General features: G+C 40.8%; 1 protein-coding gene across 3 annotated transcripts in view; it reads left to right on the forward strand.

Moving 5' to 3' along the window:
• fbln2 (fibulin 2) overlaps positions 1-27,708 on the forward strand; it is a 66,230-nt gene that overhangs the window by 7,311 nt on the left and 31,211 nt on the right. For all 3 annotated transcript variants that reach the window (XM_054616752.1, XM_054616753.1, XM_054616754.1), the window contains exons 3-5: positions 22,896-23,019; positions 23,814-23,943; positions 24,910-25,099. In XM_054616752.1, the coding sequence (XP_054472727.1) occupies positions 22,896-23,019; positions 23,814-23,943; positions 24,910-25,099 (444 nt within the window). The remainder of the gene's footprint in view (positions 1-22,895; positions 23,020-23,813; positions 23,944-24,909; positions 25,100-27,708) is intronic.

Raw genomic sequence — 27,708 nt, forward strand, 5'->3', positions numbered from 1 at the left:
ATGAAAGACATTTTTATAGTGGAGTTTATTAGTTGATTGATAGATTTGTAAACCAACAGAAAATAATCACTGTTAGATAAATTCTTTAATTTTGAAAAATGAATTCAGTCAAAATACTTAACATCTGTTGCTGATTGTTACATTGTGTTAGATATGATTTGCTGCTTTGCTCTGTTTCATATTATGCGTCTGCACAGATGACTGCCGTGGCCTGAGGCATTACTTTTGGGGTCGTCTGTCCGGTCCAATCTCGAGAACGTGATGTCTCAGGAACGCCCAGAGGGAGTTTCTTCAAGTTTGGCACAAACGTCGAGTAGATTTTAGGGATCAGAGGTCAAAGGTGACCTCTACCTCACAAAGTACGTTTTTGGCCATAAATCAAGAATTCATAGGCTAATTATGAATCTCACACCAATTTCTAATAGGATAAGATGAAGGAGTGATGACATTTTGGACAGACATCGATGTAAATTGGAGGTCACAGTGACCTTTGACCTCTGAGCACTAAAATCTTGTTTTGAAATTTGAAAATTTGAAGAGATTCCTATATCACGTTCTCGAAAATGGTCTTGACGAAGGACAGACAACCCTTAAAAAAGAATGCCTCCAGCAAAGCAATGTAACAGCAAAACATACTTTGGACACCTAAAAGATAGGCTGACCTAAAACAACTGTATATCAGCTTGAGTGTAGGCTATATTTAGAGTTTTTAAGCCAGTTTTCTTTGCCATAAGACAGCTAAACGGTCTTTGTTCCCAATAGGAAACTTAAACCATTATCTATGCTCTCACCGAAGCCACCAGGCTCCATTGGAAAAAAAAACAACTATATTATTTACTTGCAGAACAGGGGAGTTGCTGTCCTACCTCTGCCTTGGTCAGTTAGCTTGTTTGAGTTAATGTGTGAGACTTTGGTGAATCTGAACTTACCTAAGCCCTACACACATTTCTTAGTTCTGTAGGAAATACACTGACTATGGATAAGTACCTCATATGACCCCACTTTAAAGCACCTTATCCCTTTAAGAACCTCAGCCTAATACATGTAGGATGTATTGCAGGACTGTTGTACTATATCGTACTAGATTATACAGCTGTTGCTTTGCAGTGTGTAAAGCTCTCCATTAAAGTGACACCATGTGAGACCTATACACTCAACACATTTAATCAAATGGCTCTTTAAATAGAGCACGTAGATGATAAAATGATCCAGTTCTCCATCCATTAGGAGGCTGGTCGTAATCGATTAGTCTTTTGATGAGATAATGTAATTACATAATCACTGTGTGTCACATTAGATTTATTCTCACATTGATTCATAGTGCTAACGAGGCCAGTGGACTGGCTGGTGGATCACTACCTGGGGCCTCATTACAGAAACTTACAAAGTCTGAAATTCCATCCTATTTCAGTTCAGGATGTCGGATTTTAGGTATTACAGAAACAACATGTTTCCTAACTGGATTCAAGAAAAAAACACTATCTTATCATTGGATAGGAATTGAGCTATGAAAGAACCCTCCTAAATTAAGCAATTACCAAGTTAGGCATCCTAAATTGTGATTGCATAGACCTTGTTCTATTTTAACAATAAGTGCCAAACGGCTGCAGGTCTGAATGACGAAACCAATGAAGATGGCGAACAACTTGAACACTGAAATCACTGATTGAAAGGCTACTCAAACCATATGAAGACGCTTTTAGTTTCCAGCTCCATGTAATAATTAATGGGTACAGGCAATTCATTTTGAATTTGAACGATGCGCTACGTTCGGCTCTACAGAGGCCTACAAAGAGGCATGGGGCTCTGTTTCTTTTTTGCTACAGGTAACTTCCAGCCTGGGGTTGCAGATCTGTCTTTAACATCACAGCCTTGTGTCTCACGCACCCCCACAGAGGTCACCAATTCCACCTGTACCATTGATGTTTAAAGAGAACTGGATACAGCGGTCGGGGGCGGTGCCCCGTTCATTCCTATTAAAGATGCTCAGTGGCGCATAAGGCAAAAAAAAGAAAAAGTTCAACTTCAGGGTTTAGAATTCAGATGAAAATACCTAGATATTATGCATTATGGGGCACACGGAGCATGCAAAAGTTTTCTTCAACCCCTCCTCCTGGCCCTCGGTCCACCCTCGTTCTTATTCAAAGGAGAATACATCTGGATATGACTAATAGTGCATTTTTACAACTTTTAGGACACTATAATTTCAACAAAGGTCAGACATGTGTTTGTACTGGGAAGTGATTTACCTAAAAAAAAAAAAAGAATCCTCTGATTTACAAATGTCGGTTCCCCAATGTAAGTCTATAGGAAAAAGTCTTGACAGACCTTGAAATTGTAATGCCACCGTCAGGCCTGAATGTCAAATGCCTTCAAAGGCCACCATATATACGTTTCCTACAACTCTGAACATAGATACAAGCACGATAAGATGATGATGATTAAGTATAATAAGGAACATGCAACAACATTTGATCTGATTTGTATAACGTCTTGAAATCTGTTACAGACACACTTTGGGCAAGTATCCAAAAGCAAAACTTTTTTAGATGACATGGAAAATAAAACTTAGTCAAAGTTAGGATTTGAACAAAGTTAGGTAGTTTGAAACTACACAGAGCACACAGTATTGATCATACATTATGTAGTCTTTGGGCACATGGGTCTACCGTTTCTTCCTAGAATATATATGAAATATATAGAAAAAAAATAGTTGTCCATTGTGCCCAAAGACTAGATATAATATAATAAGAAAAACTCACTTTTCAGCCCAAATTGTCTTCAGTTTTGGGCTTAGGCAGAGAACACTTCCCCAAAAGGAAATTCAAAATTTTAGTTGCGGGCACAATTAGGTTAAGATACAATTGGAACTCTGAGATAAAGGAATTGCCTCAGTAATAGAAAGAAAGGATTTTTCCTATCTTTGAAACTTACGTTTAGATAGGACAAGCAGTTTGGACTTTTTCCTGTAATGATGCCCCTGATCCCAAAGTTTCTTCCCTTAAAAACAGACACTTGGCTGTGTCCTCTGTAGCATATGCAGGAGGATAAACTGAGGAGGAATAATCTGTCGCGGTGGCAGGGTGCTCTTATCCAGATAAACTGCTGTTTCTCCAGATAGCGTAGAGTGCTGACAGGTGGCTGCTCACAATCTTAGAGTGGAGATAGAGGGGAGGCCAGGTAGGGCCTTACTCCAAGCTGCTGATAAAGAAGTTTATCAGTTCTGATGACACATCGCCTCAGGAAAGCACCAGCAAAGCATGCAGGAATAGGCAACTCTTAAACATATGAAACAAGTGGCTCAGTTTTTTCATAAATAGATATATATTTATAAATGATATGTTTATAAATATATATTTATACATCTGTTGAAGATATATAAGATTAGGAAAGGTTTGTCTTAAACTTTATCTGCTAGAAATACATCTCGTTATGTTTTGGCATGCTCAGTGTATTATAAAATACTCCACTTTGACTCCTCCTCGATCATAATTTAATTACTTTAACATATTGAACTGGGAAATCATTAAACCAGACACCTCCATCCCACCTCTCAGTTTCTCTGCCTGAGTGATATCAAATTGGTTTTCACTAAAGCTGCGATGACAAGTCAATTAATCGGCAACTTTTTGATTAGCAGTTCATTGTTAAAGTAATTTTTAAGCCAATCATTTGACGGTTCCAGCTTCTCAATTGGGATAATTGAATGCTTTTCCTCATCTTCCATTATAATAAATAAAATCTTGTTTTGTACTGTACTGTTTGATGACATCTCCTGGCCTTTTATCAGTTTTCTGTTTTGGAGCCCTACATTACCTTTGTTTCCTGTATCAAAATAAGGAGGCAAGGTTTAAGGGTTCATGCACAAGCTTCTGCTCGTTACACGTTACACTCAGTGTATTTTCAAAATAATTTCTATTGAATGTTAACTAAAGTATTATGGTTTGTGTTAAAATAACTCAATTTATTAGGTAAAATAACTATGCATGTTATTTGACATAGCCAAACTATGGTAAATAGCCTACTGCATTCACATGGAATCATGTGAATTTTGTTGGGAGACAAAAATCTCCCAACAAAAGCCAGCCGCAACGTACTCGGCCAAGTCGCCAAACTCCTACTTATTAGTCATAACGCCTAACCATACATCCTCCGGTACACAGTGAGTGTGTTTAAGACCTTACTGGGGCTTTTCCTAACATAACCAAAAAATAATGCAGTGCATTAATAACCCTGCTTTATAGCTACTCCTATAGATAGTAAGCCAACCATAGAATACAGTTTAATCGAGCCCTGAAACATATGTTCTTGTGTCTTTGGATATGGAAAGGCACCACCCTCTAAACGTTTTGTATAAACTGCAATGCTAATGATGGCAATGCATTTTTATACAATGCATTTAAGTATATTACCATAAAAAGTGGAATAAAAACACAGATATTTCACTCCCTGCATCCTTTTCAGAAAGGTTTTGCAATACAGGTAGTTGCAGGGTGCGTTTTGACAAGTTTATAGCAGGGGACTATTTGTTTTAATAGACAATGCAATGTGGAACGTGTGTAAAAAGGCTTGAAGTAATTGTAGGGTCACTGGTATCGATAAAAACCTGGTCAACAGCCCCCAGATTTATCATGGTCATCTGCTACAGAGCTGTAAAACATTAGTTATTGCACCCACAAGAGTAAGATACACAACTGAGGAAATAACCGGCTGTAATTCTCCATTGCAGAAAACACGTGTTTTCCTTAAATCAAGCCCCCCCTCCCCAACTGGATCCAGTGTTCCCGTCGTGTGTGATCCAGATTCAAGGCCCTAGACAGTCTCCCCCGAGAAAAATGCTGCAATCAAAATGCCAGTCACACTCCCGGGCCCCGACAGATAGGATGGTCATGGGATATGCCTCACACAATCTGGACGGCTCATGGCTGTCCGCACTGCTGCGCCCGCAAAGAAACAAAACAGTTCTCACATCATCATTCCCACAGATTCTCTCTCAGCTCTCTGAACGGAGCTAATCTAGCAGAGGCTCTGTGTCGAGGCACGGCGCCGCGCACGTGTTCCATGAACGCGAGACAAAGGTTTCCATCTGTTCACCTATAATCACACTGCTTCCTCTGGGATATATAATAACAAACACTGGGGCTTATGCACTTCATGAAAAAGAATGCGACTTTGATCTGGAATCTGGAATGTGTCCAAACAGCAGAGTATGTCCACAAAGCTTAAAAGACAAATGTTTTTGTCTGGATTAGTGGCAGAGATGATTAACCTCTTCTGAAGAATTACCCTACAAACAGTTCAAACTGAGCTATGAGTTACATATGCTGTTGGCTGAGGTGACTGCGTCTGGATTTCCTCTCTGAGAGGACATTTATCTTACTTTCTTCTCGTTCTAATGTTTGCCACGGCAGTTCTCCAACACACGGTAGAAGTTTCAGTTGGTTGCAATCTGCAACCTCACCGCTAGTGGGCGCCAAATCCAACACACTGCACTTTTTAATGGATTCAGACCACGTGGAGAGCATGGATCCACTGCGATGTGTTTACGCGTTATTCATTCCATTGGCAGAAAAAGGGTTTTCCCCGCAGTAACACCTATTCTGGTACCGAACCTCCCGTTTGTGTCCGTTAAGACTGCAAGTGTCTGGAGGGCAGTGTTGCCATTTTAGCACTCTAGCTGGATGTCGATTGTTAAGACCTCATTAACAACTTTTTTAAGTTTGAAAAAGTGCCCAAATACAAATCTAGTTCCATATTGACCTTAACTCCCTTAATGATATGAAACATTTACGCTTTAAAAAGTCTAGAACTAACTAGATCTATGTTACATATTTTCTCGAGTTGTGTACTTTCATTATCCCTAATGTTTCCAACAACATTTTTTTCATAACTGGAAACATCCGCACTATAATTTAAATCAACGTACTTGCGCGTCATTTGGTCACCCTTCAAAGGTGTCATAGAACTCTTTGTGCATTCGTCACCATTGTGGTTGTCTGCGGTCGTCACAGGACGTCTGGATCATAAGTTATCAGAGCAACAAGATAAGCAAACGTTAACACCCAGTTTCCGCAGAACAGCATCAAAGAAACATCAGACAAAGTTCAACTATTACTATTACTTCAGCGATTACAAGACTTTCCTCAAGTAGGAAACTCATGAGTACACACCTTTGTAAGAGTTGAACCAAGAATCCAGGCTTTAAATGCTATACATTGTATGTATACATTGTCGTTTGTTTATCAGAGTACCTTCATCACCTGCTTCATCAGCTCAGCTGTGCTTCATCTCAGCGCGCAAATACAACCGTCAAGGCAAAACCAAAGAGTTAATCAGCGCGATCGATCTTATAGAGACCTGATTGTTTTTATGGCTCAGCTCCATGTCATCAAGGCGAACCCATCCTGTCTATTACTCCCCTGTCCCAGCACGGCTCTGCCACCTGGATCTGTGCACCTCCGATCCAGTTTCTAATTACATAGATATTCTAATTATCCCGCGAAGGTCACCCCTCAAAATCTTGCAAAGGACTATTTTTACATTACAGAAATAAACAGAGGAGTTAAGAGTCACTAAAGCTGTTTGCAGTTTGTCCTGCTGCCTGCGATTAAAGCCAAAGCTGTTTTTTATCACCCAAACACTTTCTCCAACACCTGATTAGGGGGATTCAAATTTGAGTATTTATAATGGCTTCCTCAAAATGGCAAATTAATTATAGTTGAAGGTTGAGAGGGAGAATGGTATTTTTGGTCCATGGATAGTATTATTAATGGTTTATTCAGAGGCAATTAAAGCATTTTTTTCTACACCTGAAGGTCAGTTTTCTCTAATTTCTATCATTATTCATGTAAACAATGGTTAGTCAACCAATGTTTTCTGTTCTGAACCCTCGCTGTGAGTTGGGTCTTCATGTTTTTCTTACATGCCAAAAAAGACAAAAACTTTAAAAAATAACTTTATTCTCATCTGGATGGAAAAAAAACTGGGAAATAAAGGGAATAGATAGTTGAATACAGGCATTTAGTGGAAAAACAGCAGTGTCTGCCTGTTGCAGTGATACATACCAGGAATAGTCAAAAAACACAGTGTGGCAGGCCCATCCAAAAAACAAACACACCATCAGTTTCTTCCAGATGGTCGCGTTTTGTCTCACATTATGTGAAATGATTTCAACACAGCGTTTTGTTTTGCATTTTGAGATTATTCAGCCACTCCTTATGCACTCTCAAGCGAGGCAGTTTCCTTGTTTTCAGCCTATGTATCTTCAGATGACTTGAATGATTTTCAGTTGTAGGATTATGTGCTTTTTGGGGTTAAGGATGCTCCACAAAATCATGGGTCTAAGAAATCAAATCATTCAAATGGGATTCAAAGTAACTAGTAACTCAATGCAATATTTCAAGTTAGACATTTTTGGGTTCTGTTTGCTAAACTGTGTTAGTCAGGTTAACCCTGGATGTAGTGTTGTCAGTATAGGAAATGTTGGAGGAGCCTTGGATGTCATTTAGATCTATTGTTTGGGAGCATCACGGTTTCCCGGTACGTTACAGCATCACTAGACAGAGTGGTGAAAGGATTGGAAATGTTATTCAACCAATGTTGGGTATATCGCTGGAAAATGAAAGTTGCCAAACCATGTTGCAACAGTATCGCCTCAATGTAGAGGTTTTCAAAGATACTGCTGAGGTGAAAGGGACAGGTTTGGTACTTGGGAAGTTGGCATGTTATTGTAGTATGGCTATGACACACAGCTCCTAAATATTAAGCCACTTTAAAATCATCCTTCTTGAATTCATGACTCAGTCAAATTTTAATTCACAGAAAGTTAGCGCAGCTGGCTGGAGGGTTTGCTCAATGGGACCGTAAGAATTTCATAAGTAAATTTTTCAAAATGCATGACATAAAATGTCTTCCAGGTTTCTGTTGTTTTTCCTCGCTGAACCAAAAACAGACCACAATTGAATTGTGAATTTTGTGTTCTATTGGCGGCTTTGTATAATTTACTAGCATTAAAAAATAAAAAGCTGGTGACCTTTAGCTGGTGACCTTTAGCTTGAGACGATCTTGGGCCTGTGGAAAAAGATGTTATTCACCTTATGCTGCCCCGCCCATTTTTTCATGGCCGGTTCTAGCGTAATTTTAGTCGTTCTTCTGATTTAGCGCTAGCATTGTGCTATTCAGAAGCTACATTGCAGTGATTGAAGGCCTTGCAGTACCACATCCATCAGCTCTCAGTGACTGGGTGGACGATAAACTGAAATCACACATGAGGGCATTTATAGTGTTTGTTGGTGTAGATAACTCCGCTTTGAAGAACTACAAAAGTTCCAAAGCTTTTCAGTACAAAAGCAACATTCACACTGCCAGAAGGGTAGACAAAAGTCCAAACCAGAGAGTCAAAATGATGAATAGTTGTAGCTGCAGGCTAAACAGCGCTCAAACAGAAGCAGCTGTTTTTCCATTGAAAAATTCAAAAAATGAGTTGTTACTCAAACTTAACGCCAGGTATGCACAGAAATGAATGCTACAAATTATGAATCAATTAAATTCAATAAGGATTTATTGGCATCATAGATTCAAAACCAATATTTCCAAAGCATCAAAATACAAAAGTACACAATAACATCAATTTGAATGTTAGCACAACATTAACCCTCCCAATGTTGCCTAAATCATGTAGCCTAAATGGTTAATCTGGAGACAGATTGAAACTAACCCATCCATCATCCATCCATCATCAAACCTACCACCCACATATCCATCCATCCATCTACCCACCACCAACCTATCCATCCATCATCATTCATTTTGTCCATCCATCTTCTATCATCCATCCATCCATCCATCCAACCACCCACCCACCTATCTATCCATCCAACTATCCATCCATCTCCACCCACTCATTTCATCAACGGACAAGGTCAATAAACTGCTAAAAACACAAATGTTAAATCTTTATCACCCCCCACCCCTCCCCCTCTAGACACAGGGAGTGAACCACATAGCATACTAGTGATAAAGGTTGTAGTTTTGGATTAAAATAAATGTACATAGTTGCAAATATCAGTGTAATTTAAAAATAGTTCCTGCTTCTGAATCAACACCTGGAAGCTTTCACGGGTTCTACTCTCCCTAGATTAACCGTAGCCAGATCAAGCTGTTGAGGTCAAGAGTCAAGGGGAAAAACCTTTAAATGAAGTCAGCCAGATTCCGCAGCAGGCACAAATCTTCAAGCTCTCTATTAGTGTAGCAGACAGTATTGACTTGACTGAAGGAGGGGCGTCAGTAACTCGAAGGCAAACAGACCAAGGGGACACAATCCCAGTTATTTACGATGTCAGTGGAAGCTCAGTCTGATTATCGGCACCAAGATGGACGACCCTCAGGTGTCCTAATCCCCCGATTTAGCACATCTTCAAGCGCCCTGAGGTATTTTCTTTCTTCTTTTTTTCTTATTGAAGACTGGCTGTGAAGACAACGTTAAAAATGATGGATGGGAGGGTTTTGTTATTGCCTTGGGGAGTCAGTTCAAACCCCTCAAGCCTCATAACTTCTTGCCTCCCAATGTCTCTGGATAATCCCGACCCACTGTATGACCCCAGTTACCAAAACAATGCACTTCTGCAGCTAAGCATATCGACTGCACAGATGACTACCAACATGGTGTTTTATTGCTTGTTGCACAAGTCAAAAGGTTGTGCCAATGTTGTCATGGTGGCTCAGAAAGAAACACTGATCCAAACATGGATTGATCACGTTTGTATCATTGTATCCAACTTTCTGAGCAGAATCTAAGACACAAAAATAACAAGTATTTTCTTTATTTCCATTGCCCCCGGCATATTTCCTCCGCTCTTCATTGAATAATGCTCAGCCCTGGGTGGAAATCACAGATAGGCTCTTTTTTATTTTTTTATTGCTATTGTTATTCCTAGAGAGTGTCCTTTAAGATGTCAGCATTAAGAGCAACTGGCCTAGATATCGTGAATAATGGATGATATTGATTCCCATCTCCTGTTATATTTCTTGCATATAACTCAGCTTGATGGCTTCTTTTTTACATATCTTAAGTGGATCTGTGAACGCCCTCGCCACTCGGCGCGCTATCTCCCGCTATGTTCTCGGCCAGTGACAGGGCCATTTTGCTCGGGGGCTCGTCGGCGGGGGGTGAACCGCCTGCGTAAAGCAGATGACGGTGTAGAGCGTGGTCCCCGATCTGTCAGCGGGGTCGTTCTCCTTATCTCCCAGCTGGGAGAAACGGCTGGGCCGGGAGCGCTGGCTGCTTATTTTATGCTACGACCCCGGTCACGTCGTTTTCCATGCTGCCTGCCAGCCGTAAAGTGGAACATCGAGCAGCTAATCATGCACAAACTTATTTTGTTTTGTTCTGTTTGTAGGACAGGCATGAGGCAGAGCAACAAACACTTGGATCTGTTCTCGAGTACAAAAAAAAGTGAGTGAGGAGTGGAGCTAATTAGGGGAACAGAAAATAATCAAGGCAGCAAGCTCTCTTGTGATGTAGAGCATTTGGAGCAATTGGAAGTTGAGACTTAAGAACCGGAGCACCGCATTGTGCTGCCAAAGAACTGAAGAGGGAACCGATATGAGCAGCCTGATCTCACAGAAATACATGGATTGACCACAACTTGTTAACGGTGCATTAGCTCCTTGTCTGCTAATTTCATTTTTGATAGCAGTGTCGATAGTTTTGCTCTCAAACCTACCATGTTTGACGCAAGACACAAAAGTTATGTAACAAACATAGTTATTTTAACCCAAACCATGATTGTTTTTTTTCCTAAGCCTAGTGTTAAATTGTTATATAGGTTGTGGTCTTTTTATTTATTTCTGTGTGGTCATGTTGGTACGAGACTTCCTGTCTTGTTTTACAAACAATCTCTTATATTGCATCTTTAAAAGGTTCAATTCACCCAAATTACATAATAAAAAATTATATCTAGTGGTATGTTGCCATGCAAATAGTTTTGGTTTTGTTTGGTCTTTTGCATTTAACTGTGTTCACATTATTCAGAATAATCCAGTGAGAATTTTTCATAGGGAGTATTTATTTAGTATAACCTCGTTACAAGGGACAAAGGTTCACAGCAAGATGGTCTGTGAACTTTCCAAAGGCCTTCTTCCTTCACAATATATTGAGGCTGTGGGAATCTCAGGCAGCATCCACACTAATACATTTTAACATCTCTGACTGGTTTACTCCCAATGTTTTGTTGCCTATTCTCACTGGCTCATAGCTGGAGAAAAACAAACCTAGCATAGATACTTAAAAGGACATATTTCAGCTTGCGTGCATGAAGCATTCCTTTTTTGTATTTATCTTATTTTGTGTGGTTTCATTTGCATTAAATTAATTTGCGCTTAATCAGGTCATTGTATTGTGTGTTATTGCCTTGAACAAAAAGTTCACGTTCGGTGTGAAGACACATAAGTCAACTATATTTCAAGCTTAGTGGGGTGTCTGGAGTCTACTCCTTCATTCGATTGGCAATCAAACCTTGTTAGCAGCCAGTTTCCCCAAACAAGTCTTTCCCATTTCACTGTCTTTCTTACCCTCTCTTAAGGTACTAAACGTAGACACTATTACCTGTTTATCAGGAGAAGGGTCTTGCTAGAATATTCGGCCATTGACTGCTGAAATGTTTTGCCTTTTTACCTGTTGGAAAAACATTCAAATTGGGTTCATTTCACCATTGGGAACAAACCTCTCCATAGTGGGGCTGCTCTCACTGGCAAATGTGAGTGTTCATTTTAAAAAGTCCACAGCTCAGATCGAACCCAGACAGCTGCTGCTGCTGCTGCTGGTGGATTCCTACCAGCATGATCCGGACTGATGCTGGCTGCCCTGAGCTTAACGAAGTGTGGCAGAGGGAGGATGTCCTAGAATATAAAGGAAATGACTCATTAGCTCTCTTCTGGTGTGAATAAGTTCAGAGTTTAGAAACCATTCCAGCATGTTTATGAACTGCGTTAGCTGAAGCTAAATCACATTCAGACCTTATGAACCTGGAACAAAAAATCCCATGAGGCAGCTGGAGCCGGGCCCAGTGTGGACAGGCTGCTGTTGACGTGTGTCTACGACTGATAGGTTGCTAGGCATGAAAAGGGGCTGAATGGTGGTGGGAGGCCGGATGGGCACGCTGGGCATCGCAGGGGAGATAAGCATTTCTAGGCAAAGAGCAATACTCGCCGAGAGCAACAGCAAAGTGAATAGCTCTGTTGTTTCAGGTAACGGAAGGTAAAGGGTGAGTGGAGCAGACTGTAGTTCTGGCTTTGCCCCTGATGAACACAAGGCCAAAGACTAGCAGGCTCTGTACTGTACAGGCCTTTCTTCTTTGTTTTTCGTGGAACCACATATTTCAGGGGACGGCCCTGGACTCTGGGTAAGGACAGTGTTTCAAGCCCACAGTCCATTATGTTCCCATCTGCTCTACAGATGAGACCCCTGGGGGCTGAGTGAGAAAAAAAAAGTCAGAGACAATGTCACTCGCATATAGCTGTGCTTGTGTGAAAACCTCGTATGGATTTGTATGGACGGACCTTAAAAAGGTGTGACTAAAAACAAGGCGGTTATTCACTAGGTGACATGTAGAGACAGGAATTCCACCTGAGACAACAATACACACATTGACTGGAGAGTGAAATGCATGTTTGTGCGTGAACATACAGCTGAATTTATTTGGTCATGTGGCCAAACATTGACATTTGATTTATGCTGTAAGTTTCCCATGGCTAACTGATAGCATTCAAGGCTAATGCAAAGCTTTGGCTACACTGCATGCTATCCTTCTCTTATTTGCAACACATGACATCAGAGAGATAGAAAGAAAAATATATCAACCCCGAAAGGTATGTTTCAAATATGAAATACTCTTCTATAATATTAAATATACATGACTAAATAAGCAACAATCAAAAGTAAGAAGACATTTCCTAAGTATTGTTTATTAAGAGTTCACCTCTTAACACCCAGCTAAAGTGCTTTTTTAGGAATGGGAGAACTCTGATTCAGATGTTGCTGCTTCCTGATTGGTGCACAGATATGTTTTTTCTTATTTAGCACTGTCCACCTCCAACCAGGGATTGAGTGAAAATTAAATTGATGTTAAATGCCAGAATTCTATTATACAGCGGGTAAAATAAGTATTGAACACGTCACCATTTTTCTCAGTAAATATATTTCTAAACGTGCTATTGACATGAAATTTTCACCAGATGTCGGTAACAACCCAAGTAATCCATACATACAAAGAAAACAAAACAAATAAGTTCAGAAATTAAGTTATGTGTAATAAAATGGAATGACATAGGGAAAAAATATTGAACACGCTTACTGAAATTTATTTAATACTTCGTACAAAAGCCTTTGTTGGTAATGACAGCTTCAAGACACCTCCTGTATGGAGAAACTAGTCTCATGCATTGCTCAGGTGTGATTTTGGCCCATTCTTCCACACAAACAGTCTTCAAATCTTGACGGTTCCGTGGGCCTCTTCTATATAATAATAATAATAATAATAATAATAATAATTAAGCCTTTATTAGTCCCACAATGGGGAAATTACAATTCTCTGCATTTAACCCATCTGCTAAGAAGCGCCCGGGGAGCAACTTGGGGTTAGGTGTCTCGCTCAAGGACACCTTGGCATATTGACTGTAGAGGGGTTCGAACCACCAACCTTGTGGTTATGGGACGAGCGCTCTACCTCGTGGCAGCAGATTTCTATCAAGAACGTCTCGGTACATTTTTCCATTCATCCTTCCTTCAATTATATGAAGTTTGCCAGTGCCGTATGCTGAAAAACAGCCCCACACCATGATGTTCCCACCTCCAAACTTCACTGTTGGTATGGTGTTTTTGGGGTGATGTGCAGTGCCATTTGACCTCCAAACATGACGTGTATTATGGCATCCAAAGAGTTCAATTTTGGTCTCATCTGACCAGACTATATTCTCCCAGTATTTCACAGGCTTGTCTAAATGTTGTGCAGCAAACTTTAAACAAGCTTCAACATGCTTTTTCTTCAGCAATGGAGTCTTGCATGGTGAGCGTGCATACAGGCCACGGCGGTTGAATGCATTACTTATTGTTTTCTTTGAAACAATTGTACCTGCTAATTCCAGGTCTTTCTGGTGCTCTCCACAAGTGGTCCTTGGCTCTTGGACAACTCTTCTTGGGACTGAACCAGCTGATATTAATTTGCACTGACAAGGGGCAGGATTACTTTCTAATTACTGATAGATTTCAGCTGGTGACTTGGCTTTCCATGCCTTTTTGCACCTCCCTTTCTTCATGTGTTCAATACTTTTCCCCTGTGTCATTCCATTTTATGACACATAACTCAATTTCTGAACTTATTTGTTTGGTTTTTGGATTACTTGTGTTGTTACCGACATCTGGTGAAAAGGTCATGTCAATAGCACGTTTAGAAATATATTTACTGAGAAAAATGGTGACGTGTACAATACTTATTTTACCCGCTGTATATAGCAGGAAGTTTGGCAACTAAGCTTTGCTTTTTGATGAAATTACTCTACTTCTCTCTGGATTTATTCCCTTAGTTAACATTGTAAACATGAGTTTATTCAATTCAATTCAGTTTATTTTGTATAGCCCAGAATCACAAATTACAAATTTGCCTCAGAGGGCTTTACAATCTGTGCACATGCGACATCCTCTGTCCTTCCCTCACATCGGCACAGGAAAAACTCCCCTAAAAACCCCCTTTAACAGGGAGAAAAAAGGAAGAAACCTATGGGAGAACGACAGAGGAGGGATCCTTCTCCCAGGATGGACAGAATGCAATAGATGTCATGTGTACAGAATGAACAGCATAACAGAGATACAACACATTCAATGTATATGACATAAATGATTCATATAATAAGACTACTTATAATAACAGCAGCAATTATTACAGTAGAATTATAGTTATGAAAATAGGGATAGTAATGTGATTAATAATAATAATCGAAGTAGCAGTGGGTGTCAGTCGGCTCACAGCAGGAGGCACGACTACGGTCCAGGTACCACAACGATTCATGGAAACCTGCAGAACGAGAAAGCAAAAGGGCTTCAGGGTGGAAGTAAAGCTAAAATGCTTAATGGTACAGGTAATAGTAATAGTAATGTGACTAGTAATAATAATGGTGGTAGCAGTTGGTGTCAGCAGGGCCGTAGCAGGATGCACGACCACGGTCCAGGTACAGCCACGATTTATAGAAGCCTGCGAAGCGAGAAAGCACAAAGACTCCAGGGTACAAGCAAGTCAATAAGCGTAATAGTACAGGCAATAATAATAGTAATGTGACTAATAATGATAGTGGTAGTAGTAGTGGGTGTCAGCAGGGCCTCAGTAGGTGGCACGATGACAGTCCAAATATAACCCTGATTCCTGGAACCTGCGAGGCGAGAAAGCACAAGAACTCCGGGGAAGAAGCAAAATCAGTAATTTGCATAAATAGGAGATTAATACATAAAGATGGAGGGAGAGAAGAGGAGAGAGGAGCTCAGCGTATCCTAGGTAGTCCCCCGGCTGTCTAGGCATATAGCAGCATATCTAGGGGCTGGACCAAGGCGAACCTGAACCAGCCCTAACTATAAGCACTATCAAAAAGGAAGGTCTTAAGCCTGCTCTTGAAAGTGGTGAGTGTGTCTGCCCCCCGGACTGAAACTGGAACCTGGTTCCACAGAAGAGGAGCCTGATAACTGAAGGCTCTGGCTCCCATCCTACTTTTATATACTCTAGGAACCACAAGTAACCCTGCATTGATTGAGCGCAACTCTCTAGTTGGGTAATATGGAACTATAAGTTCCTTAAGATAAGACGGTGCCTGGCCAGTTAGAGCTTTGTAGGTAAGTAAAATAATTGATAGACTTAACTGGGTATCATCTGCATAACAATGAAAGTTTACTGAGTGTTTTCTGATAATATTCCCCAAGGGAAGCATATATAAGGTAAATAAAATAGGTCCAAGAACAGACCCCTGTGGAACTCCGTGACTAACCCTGGTTTTCATCGAGCAATCTCTAGTTTCAAGTCTTCTTCAATACAGCATGATGTTCATTTAGTAAATTATGGTCCATTTAGAGTCAAAAAGACCATAAAGCAGAGTATGCTTTAGGGTGGGGCTACCTTGTGATTGACAGGTCGTTTGCGCAGCGTTGTCTGGTGTAGGAGTTATCTCAGTTTTTTTTTCTTAGAACATCTTGTGTCACTTCTGACTGCATAAAAAAGCCAATATGGCAACAGACAAAAACTGGTTGTCCACAAACCAGTGGGTAAAGTCACGGTGACTACGTCCACTTCTTCTATACAGTTGCATGCTTGAATATCAATAAATATAACAATATTAATATATAGATAAATGGTTACTTTTATTATTACTACTTCAAAACACACCGTTAACTGTCCAAGACAGCTTTTGCCTTCTTACCATGGAACTAATTTAAATATTTCTATAATTTAAACAATGCACAGGAAAGATGTCCGTCATTCATGTGGCTTAATTGCTATTTTATTTTAAGTGGCTGATTTAAGACGGTGTACATTATGGAACACTGAATTCATTGAGCAAAATAAATTCTGCTCCCTTACGCTTTGAAGACTTTTATGGCAAAGCTATAGCAGAGCAAGATTGAAATAGTAAACAAGTTTCCACTGAGGAGAGGCTCCCGAACTCATCCCACTGTGGTTTTACCGGACTGAAAAGGGTCAACTACTTACTCCTTGTGACTTATATTCCACTGACTTTTGAGGGATAGTCCTGCCAAGCTGCTGCATTGTAAGCGCCATATCATTTCCAAAGCCAACTCGTATAGCAGCGGAGAACGGGTGAGTCGGCTCCACTTTGTCAAGTTTATTTGTTCAGGAAGCATATTGATGAATGGCCGCCATTTAATGCGTGTGGGTGAAAGAAAAAGCTGGGGGACCAGGCCGGAGCCGTGGGAGCCAAGGCAGTTAGCCATCACTCTGCCCGGCCTACTTGTATTATTACGACGCTCCCTGAATGCCCTAAATGCCTCGTCAGTCCATTCATACTGCCTGCAAAAATAAACACATAGAAACGAAGAGCACCTAGAGGCTGGAGAGATAGAATCCATCAGGTTCTACGTCTGGGAGGAGCTCAACAGGAGAGATGGGTTGTGCGATGGCGCCGGCGTTGTTTTGTTTTGGTCCGGCTGGTATGTTTGCCAGGGTTGTTAGAACAAGCAATTCAACCTCACCATGCAACTGTTACGTCTCTCTATGTTGATCTTAGTTGTTCATCTCCCCCAGAGCTTTGTATTTCCCCAAATGTGAAGAAATCAGCTGAATTTTTGAAAGTCTTTGCAGATTAAGGCTTTTAGGCTGCACCAATCAATATTTTCACATTAGCAATTAATCGAATGACAACCTCTTAGTTTTGGCGTTATCGGCCACAATCTTACTGTTTGTCCACCTTGTTTTTGTCAGTAAAAAGCTTTTGTCAGTAAAAAAACATGATTAACTCACTGTACACTCTGCCAGAATTAAACTGTTTTTCTCAGGAGTTTGTGGAAACTAAAAGGAGAGTGAATATTCATTAGTTGGACAGAAATACGACTCCAAATAAATTATAATGTAACTCTGTAGCTGCATGATGTTTAAATTAGACTTTGTTAACTGTTTGCTAATGCATCACAATATCAACTTCAATGTTGTGTCTGCAGCTTGTTCTGCTGCCCATGGACCACAGAATACATCTGAACAGAGGGGGCATAATTTCTGACTGATAGGGCTTTTTTAATAACTTTAATTTATCTAACAATACTATAGCCTCGGAAAGGTTAAATAAAAACAATTAATTTATAAATCATAGCACTCATAAGAATGTCTAGCACTATCAAAGCGTCTCATAGATTTAGAATGTTCGAACGATTCTCTGTCAAAATCAGCAGGGGGAGACGCGTAGCGTATAGAAACTTCTGTTTGTAGCGTGTAGAAACATCTGTTTGTAGCGTGTAGAAACATCTGTTTGTAGCGTGTAGAAACAGCTGTTTGTACCATGTAGAAACAGCTGTTTGTAGCGTGTGGAAACAGCTGTTTGTAGCTGATAAAAAAACTTCTGCTTTTAGCGTGTAGCAACTTCTGTTTGTAGCATTTAGAAACAGCTGTTTTTAGCGTGTGGAAACAGCTGTTTGTAACTGATAAAAAACTTCTGCTTTTAGCGTGTAGCAACTTCTTTTTGTAGCATTTAGAAACAGCTGTTTGTAGCATATAGAAACAGCTGTTTTTAGCGTGTGGAAACAGCTGTTTGTAGTGTGTGGAAACATCTGTGTGTAGCATGTGGAAACAGCTGTTTGTAGCGTATATAAACAGCTGTGTGTAGCGTGTGGAAATAGCTGTTTGTAGCGTATAGAAACAGCTGTTTGTAGATTATAAAAAACTTCTGCTCTTAGCGTGTAGCAACTTATGTTTGTAGCATTTAGAAACAGCTGTTTGTAGCGTGTAGAAACAGCTGTTTGTAGCGTATAGAAATAGCTGTTTTTAGCATGTGGAAACAGCTGTTTGTAGTGTGTGGAAACATCTGTGTGTAGCATGTGGTACAGCTGTTTGTAGCATATAGAAACAGCTGTTTGAAGCGTGTGGAAACAGCTGGTTGTAGTGTGTAGAAACAGCTGTTTGTAGCGTGTGGAAACTTCTGTTTGTAGCATGTGGAAACAGCTGTTTGTAGCATATGGAAACAGCTGTTTGAAGTGTATAGAAACATTTGTTTGTATGTGGAGAAACATCTGAGCGTGTGTAGGAATAGCTTTTTGCATATTGTAGAAACAGCCATTTGAAGTGTGTAAAAACAGCTGTTTGACATGAATAAACAGTTGTTTGCCTTGTGTAAAAACAGCTGCTTGTAGAAACATCTGTTTGAACGTGTAGAAAAGCTGTTTGTAGTGTGTAGAAACATCTGTTTGAACGTGTAGATCAGCCGTTTGTAGTGTGTAGAAACATCTGTTTGAACGTGTAGAAACATCTGCAGCAGCGTATAGAAACATCCGTTTGAACGTGGAGTAATCGCTGTTGGTAGCGTTTAGAAACAGCTGTTAGACATGTACAAACAGTTGCTTATAGCTCGTAGAAACAGCCGCTTCTAGCGTGTAGAAACAGCTGTTTGAACGTTTTGAAACATCTGCACAGCCTGTTGAAACAGCTGTAGAAACAGCTGTATGTGGCTTGCGATACTTCCTGGGCTGGGGTAAATTACACGGGACTTTGTCACCATAAACAGCTTTATCTACAACAGCTTTTTCTATCCAACCATATATTTAATATTAGCAAAACACAAATATATGTTTATAAGTGAATACATATATACTGTGTTGAAGTGAATAATTGATAATACTAAAATACATGTTATCGGATAATTCAATTAATACTGTAGATACGTTTTGCAAAGGTGAAACAATCTCAATGCAGTTTTTAAGGCTGTTATTTCATTCAGAGAAGAAGCTCCATCATATCAGTAGTGTTCAACACTAATTGTCTCGTACTTTGGTACCAGCATGATGTATAAATGAATTAACATATCATCAGTTCAAGAGCATCCAAATAACAGAGACATTAGTGACTGCCCACGTCTCATTGTGTCACGTGCTGCAGTCTGATGTTGTTGTGCTAGCTCAGGCGGAGCAGATGTGTCTCAGTGTGGAGTGAGACAGGTCCCTGTTTGTCCAGACAGAGTAATGACGAGGAGAGCAGTGTGAGGCCTGGCTAATCAGTCCACACCAGCCCCACGGGAGCTCCTCAAGTGGACGGATGTCTCCTGGTGTTGGTCCGTCTGCTACATAACACGGGTCCAGGCAGCACTGCCACAATGTCGACTCTTTTAAACAATAGCTGCAAAAAAAAGTCTAAGATATAAACACACACGCCCATTTCTATTGTATCTCAGGGAATTAGTCGGCTGCTCCTGGGAGTTTAGCTGACCCCTTACGGCTGAACCTCGTGTTCGGCCCTTTGGGCGAGCTCTCCTTGAATTTTGCTTCACATAACGGTGGGAAATCACACTGCTTCCAGCTTTCCCATTTAGTGTCATATAAAGTGTTCCTCTGGAGAGAAAATACAGAGCAGGATGATGTTTTTACTCCTTGACAACATGCAGGAGATCTATGAAGATCAAACCGGTAGCTGTGTGAGCCATCATTCCCCGTTGTCTTTATTCATCCGTACTCAGAGAGGCCGTCAAAATGACAGGACACATACCTCTAACGTTGATGTGTCTCTTAGCCATGCTTAGACTCAACAGCCTCACACATTACTGTGATTGAGATGAAAGTCTGCCAGAATTCTAGAAGAACAATTTTTAGGGAGTGAAACAAATGTTTTTGGTGGTTAAAATAAGACGTTACTTTTACTTTCTTCTCTCGATTTGGCACTCTTTTCCCAAAGACGGTGCTTATGAATTATGCACACACTGCCTTTGCTTTAAACGATTGTTTGCTGAGCTATAAAAGGAGCCGGGACTGGGATGAAACCCAGTGCAGCGAAATGAAATAACTTTCAAAGTGAAGCTCAAAGCGGAGCTATTTAAGGCATTCCCAGCACTGGGGTACTTTTTTTTTTTTTCAGAATGTACAGTGTGCAGTACGGGATTAGCATACTTGAGACGTATTATACTTGGAGGTGAACACAATGGATATTACACGAAGGAAATAATGTACGCAGGAAACGGCTTAATCTGATCACAGCGCTTTATTCGACCCCCTGTGGGCCAATCCTCTGATATAGCTGTTTTTAATTACTAGGAATAAGCCTCATGTTTCAACAGGAATTCTCACAGTGAGGTGCAATGAACTATGCTATGTGTGTGTGTGCATTTTTTTTTTTAAGTTTCTATTTTGATATTGACATTAAATCAGGTTCATGTCTTCAAAGTTACAAAACTTAATTTCACGGCAGCGTGAATATGAAGAATATGCAAATTGTTCTGTACAGTAGCAAAACCGACGGAGGTTTATTGAATAGAAAAACAAAAGCCCTTTGTCTGTGGGTTTTTTTTTGTTTCATTTTGTTCAAAGGGCACGGAGAGAAGTTGCGTGAAGGTGTATGCGCTCGAGCGCTCATGCTAATGTGTGGATGAAAGCAGTAGGGGAGATGGATTTGTGGGGGGTGTACTGTGGTGGATGCCATGTCAGCGGCCTCTTTACGCAGGCATAGTTTGCTGCAACAACAGCTAATTGGAAGCAAATTTGGGTTTAGGCATTAACAGAAATGTGTGGTTCAGAAATATGAAGTGCATTCAATCAGTTATGGGGATTTAATTGGTTCCTTGTCCGACACATGTTTTATGCTCGTTTCCCTCAGTTGATGAAGTTGAAACGATGCCATTTCTCCTGATTAAGTGTTTGGCAAAGTGGAGATGGTTTTGAGGAAGCTTTGCAATGTTAGCCTTATTAAGGCCAGACACTACAGGGGGAAAAAAAATTTCTATGCACTGGTCAATTTTGAAATTGTAAGCTCTTTTTTTCAAACTATGGGAAAGTAAAAAACATCCGGAATACACATTTAGGTGTTAATTTTACTGCTTTGTGTATTTGCCTCTGTAGATTTGATCAAAATTTACAGTTTCATTCCTATCTATATTCTGAAGGTTTTAAAAGAGGGGTTTGTTCATATATCATTCATAACCTGATTTATACAACATTTCCCTCCTTAAAAACATGGCCAAGAATAAAATGTGATTTTTGAACCTGGCTGTATTTAATGTATATATACGTATATGTAGGTATGCAAGACTCCAGACTATAATGTCAATGTTATACAGCTCTGGTGCGACCTCAATCACAGTAGCCCCGCCCTAGAGCATACTCTGCTTTATGATCTATTTGACTCTAAACGGACCATCATTTACTAAATGAACATCATGCTGTATTGAAGAAGACTTGAAACTAGAGATTGAGACCATGAACTCATGTTTACAATGTTTACAGAGGGAATAAATCAAGAGAGAAGTAGAGTCATTTTCCCATAGAATTCTATACAACCAGAGGAGTCGCCCCCTGCTGGTCAGTAGAGAGAATGCTAGTTTTAAGACACTTTCATTATGTGGCTTCACTCGGCAGAACCGGAGCCCCACTTGGGCTCAACATTATCATGTCAAGTTTATTATTTGAGCATGTAAGCTAATGCTAGCATAAAGCACTGGGACCTCACAGAGCTGCTAATGTGGCGGTAGAATCTTGGACTAGAACCAAAATACCTTCTAATGCAGTCATTCATCTTTTGTACTGATGATTCAAAGAAGAAAGAGTTAGGGGTGCATCCAAGTCTTGGAAGCAGGAGTGTGGCACAAAATTCCGGGCCCTTTACATAAGCAGTCTCTGTGCCCTGGGTAGTCAGACTCACTTTTCCACTCCACACCCCTGCTTTGAAATGCTCCAGGCGCTCTGACCAGACATTGGGACGAATGAATTGGACTTTTCCTCGCCGTCAGTTTTTGCAGCCTATATGTTCATAAAGGCTGACTCTTTGCCAACCTGTCACACTTCTTGTTCACAACCTAATGTGTGGACTGGCGTTCTACTTATGAAAACTATTTATAGAATAAACCGTAACTTCTTCAGACCTGATTCGAAGTTTCCAATCATAAACTGGGGCTACTGTGTTCTGCTAACGGGACGGCTCCTCTTTAGTCAGCTGTGGAGATCCTAAAGGCGCCTTCGGGCCCCGGTTCAGTCTACCATATGTTTCTGTGCGACTGCTTGCCGTATTCACTTCCCTCCTCCAGGCTTCTGTCCGTTCCATTCAGTCTAGCTGTGCAGACACCGGGGGGATTTACTGCTCAACTGCTTTTTATTCCATCAGTCTCCTTGTGTGCGCTGCTGATATAGTATGCATTCCCCGCATGTCTCCGGGCTGCAGGTCCAGGTGCCTCTGCTGAAGACCTGCTGCAGAGCTGCTGCACTGCTGGCCAGAAATGGGCCACAGACAACCACCACTGCAACCACATGCCAGTGCTGAACCATGACGAGCACTCCATATGCAGGTAAGTGACCTGGCCTCGGTGGTCAGATTGTTGTGTTAGTTTAACAAATTCATTTTTTACGCTGCTTTTTGTTATTTAAGTTTATAGCCCTGATAAGCCTCTTTACTTACAGCTTAAAATACTTCACCTTTTTAAGGGATTCTCCACTAATTTGTACACACATTTGAGACTCAGAATGTTACAACAGTTTTAGTCTTCGGCGGCTTTCTCAGGTTAGTTTTACCTAGGTTTTTTTGTATTCATTATGATTTGAGGTTTGCCGTTCCATTGTCATAAATGCAAATGTCTTCAAATTTGGCACAAACGCCCGTTTGGACACAAGAATGAACTAATTTGAATTTGGTGGTGAAAGGTCAAAGGCCACTGTAACCTCACAAAGCAGTTTTTTTGCCATACCTCAAGAATGCAAATACTAATTCTAACAATAGGATGAAATGATGAATCCATGACATTTTGGATGGACATAGATGTAAACTGCAACTTGACTGGCAGCAGTGCCGCCAATTCATGTTTACCAGTTGACTACCTTTCTCTCAGGAAACCTTGGATGTTTGTCTCCACCCTCTCAAGCTTAAATGAGCCAGTCTGGCCTGTTTTCAGGACAAAAGAAAACAAAACATGTGTGCATAATTTTGTCTCTCCATGATTCTCTCTCATTCCGTTAAGTGTATGAATATGTTTCTGTGTGTGTGTGTGTGTGTGTGTGTGTGTGTGTGTGTGTGTGTGTGTGTGTGTGTGTGTGTGTGTGTGTGTGTGTGTGTGTGTGTGTGTGTGTGTGTGTGTGTGTGTGTCAGTGTTGCGTGGAAGCAGTGCTGCCTCGGCTCCGTAAAGGAGAGCCAGTGTGAATCGGGCATGACTTCAGCCAGAGGAGGGGACACCTGTGACGTGGAGAAGGAGGACCAGTGCACAGATGACTCCTACCAGGTAGACAACCGTCACACCACCATGACATCTCAAAGGATAGTGACAGCGAGGAAACAGCAAGAACATTGCTGAGTTGTGACTTAAAGACATAATGTCATGTGTGGATGGCGCACACATTTTCTCGTCACCCAAGTTCTCCATAAAACAAGCACTGAATTAAATTAAGATATAAGCGTATTCTTAGCATAGAATATTAACTATTTTGTGAGTCAAGTAAGGTGGGACTCAATAATTTAAAGAGTTCTAGACAACAAAACTGGGGCATGCAAATGTTTCAAACCACAGGCAGCGATCTAGAACTGAGAATTCCTTGAAACTGACACGATAAATTGGTGGGTTTTCCAGTGCATTTCAGACATTAAACTTGTTTAAACATCCACTGGAATGCACTGTTGTTTTTGTCTGAGTGAGATTTCAATTTCAGATACATGTGCCAGCAGAGAGGCTCTTGTAAAAGGTCAGACAGTTTATTTGTCTTTATTGGCAAACAGGTTGAATATATTGATAAAGAAGGGCCAAAAATCTCCCATTTCTGCATGCGTCCTTCAGACATGTGAATGCTTCCATATGGAGGTGGGAGTCATGCCTTTCTCTGACAGCATTCCCCGTTCCTCCAAGAGGAAACCCAGTGGTTTGGCCCCAGAGCCAGCTGTTCTTGTGTGGAGGCAGCTGAGCCAAACCGCTGTGCCAGGCCATTGTTTAAGAGGAAAGTATATTTTAAAAAAAAGGTGAAAGTCTGGTTTTCTTTGCATGACATGTGGTTCAGCCTGAGGCAGCGGCTGAAATCCTTTTGCGGTGCTTTCACAGGGATGAACCAGCCTGCTGGCCTGTTTAGCCCGTTATGTCTTACCCTCCTCTGCTGGTTACAAAAGCTGGACTAATGGCGGATGCGCCGTTAAGAGAGGTGGTGATTAGAAATGTGAAGGGAGCTCCTAATGGGCTCTGCTGCTGTGTCCGGATGGGCAGGTGTGCTGCAGCTGCTGTGCCCTCGGCTTGCGTGTGCGCAGTGAAGGACGGGGTTGCGATGCCCACCAGTACCTGGGCTACCCATGCGGGCACGTCTTCCTCAACTGCTGCGAAGGGGAGGAGGAGAGTCTGAGCCAGATCCAGCTGAGGAAGAAGCAGAAGCCAAGGCCGACATCCATGCCTAGAAAAGGTACCTGTTACCCGCTGCACAGCAGTGTTTCACCAACATGGAAAATACATTTATCCTGCACATTGGTGTGCAGGCCCCTTGTACAGCCCCTTGTAGTCTGAGCTGCTCTAGTGGAGACGGCAAGTGAAGAAGAAACTAATAAACCTGCTTCAGAATAGGTACAAGAACTGAATATCAGGTCTGTTATTACATCTGGAATATTTGGAATTAATTCACCAATTTCCCTCTATCAACAGAGTAAACTTCCATGATGACATAAGACTTAAGAATGAATGAATCATTGTTTCCATCGTGCTCTGAACCTCCTGTTCTAAAAAGTGAAGCCAATTCACAGGTGCCTTAAACTTACATTCTTTCTAATTGCCAGCAGGGGCGACTCCTCTGATTGTATAGAAGTCAATGAGAAAATGACTCTCCTTCTCACTTGATTTATTTCCTCAGTAAACATTGTAAACATGAGTTATGGTCTCAATCTCTAGTTTCAAGTCTTCTTCAATACAGCATGATGTTCATTTCAAATGATGGTCCATTTAGAGTCAAATAGACCATAAAGCAGAGTATGCTTTAGGGTGGGGCTACCTTGTGATTGACAGGTCGTTTGCGCAGCGTTGTCTGGTGTAGGAGTTATCTCAGTTTTTTTTTCTTAGAACATCTTGTGTCACTTCTGACTGCATAAAAAAGCCAATATATGCTTTAAGGCGTGGCTCCCTTTCTTATGTAAGGTTGCTACCAAGGCGTTGTCTGGTCCTGGAGTTGTCAGTGTTTTCCTGTTAGATCTTTACCCCTTACAAGGTGTGTTTTTGGTTAATTAAAGTTAATTAATTAATAATTGTAAGATTTTTGTAAGCTATAAATTACTTATTCAACGTTCGTTTGTACTTAAGTCCACCCTGTCGTGTCACTTCTGGTTGCAAAAAGCCCAAAAAGATTTTGACTGCCAAAAACCAATATTACAATGACCAAAATGCCAAAGTCAAGGATTCAAGAAACTGTCCACAAACCAATGCATGTTTGGAACAAGCCGAACTCTGATTTCTCTGATTTGCTACGTCAAATCAGAGAAAGAAAGCAAAATCTCCTTAAAATAATACCAAAAAAAGGAAAAGATTTAATACTCTGTTTTCCAATATCTTTCCTCAAGCTTTTTGTTTTTACCACAATTGGCAATTTGTTTAATGTTTTGCAGCTGTGAATAGCTTCTCCATTTTCTTTATGCATTTCAGAGTGTGACAATAGTTATTTTGTGTATACCTAATTCAGACTGTTTTTGAATGCAACAGAAAACCTAAATCCTGTTTAGAATTAGTGTGTAGTCCGGTGTCTTCAGAATAGATGTAACCTGGCTGCTAAACTTACAAGATCCTGAAAGCCATGTTGATTTGGACCCTGGTCATCCTTCTTTTTTGATAACTTATTTACAACACATTTTCACTCCCAACTCTTCTAATACCTACTCTTGGTCAGTAGCCCTGCACTCCAAACTGTGACACTCCAGGTTCCCCTCTATTGTCAGTTTTGCACATGTCATGGAAAGCATGTCAGTTTCGGCTCTTAACATGCAAAGTGTCTTTTCAAAATAAACTTCCAACATGGGTTTACTTAGTTTTTAGGTTCACTTATGCAACAAAACTACTCAGTTAGGTGTAAGAAACAAAATGACTTGGTCATGCATTAAGTAGCTAAGTTACCTTACAAAACTATGGTAAAATAAATAAAAGCTGAGTTGGTATCACATGGGACATAAAAAGTAGTTTCCTGGTTGAAAGTCCTGTGTTGGTGTGAATGTTCCGACCTTTGGACTTTTTCAGTCTTTATACTACATAAGTTGCTCTTCCTGTCAAAAGGAGAAAGCTGGGTTCACATTGGAATGAGCTGAAATCATGGGTGCGTCTCATACAGATGCTAAAGGGTGCCTCGGTACATTGGTATCAGACGCTGAGGGCTACTGACCAAGCGGTGAGATATGACAAGTTGGGAGAGAGAACTGGTTGCAGTTTCTACTTGGACAAACAAAACATTTAGCCCTCTTCTGCCTCCTCAACAGATCTGCCGGCGGAGTATATTTACTGTAACTACCTTCTCGAATATGGAATTATTGTTGGGTTGAGCCATAGCTAATTCATCCTCATTGAAGTAAATGTCAGACGTAGACTATTGGCCGAGTTTGATCTCCCAAAATAAGCCTAGATGCTCTAGCCTGATTGCTTGGGAGTCGCGTTACTATTCAAAGAAATGGGAAAAGATGTGTGCAAGCTGTGATAAATCAGGAACAGATGGCAGCACAGGCTGTTGTCTCTCTACCTCAAACTTTTCCTCTTTGGCCGACGCATCAAGTACATAATGCCAGTGACATTTACATCAATGAGTTTTCAAACAGCTGAGGTCCATGAAAAACACGCCTCAATGCAAACGTATCCCAAAACCCATTAGTATCTGTTTCTATCTACAAAAACGTGGTTGTTTAGTGAGCACCTCTGCATCTGTTCAGTGCACTCCCCTCTGAATATGTGAGCTGTGAGCCCCATTAGAAGGAATTTGTATGTTTTTTTATCAATGGCATCCAAGGTGTGATGGGTGAAATGAGACTTTAGGAAGATTACAGTATGACA

The sequence above is a fragment of the Anoplopoma fimbria genome, chromosome 17 (assembly GCF_027596085.1).
Source record: "Anoplopoma fimbria isolate UVic2021 breed Golden Eagle Sablefish chromosome 17, Afim_UVic_2022, whole genome shotgun sequence".
NCBI lineage: Eukaryota > Metazoa > Chordata > Actinopteri > Perciformes > Anoplopomatidae > Anoplopoma > Anoplopoma fimbria.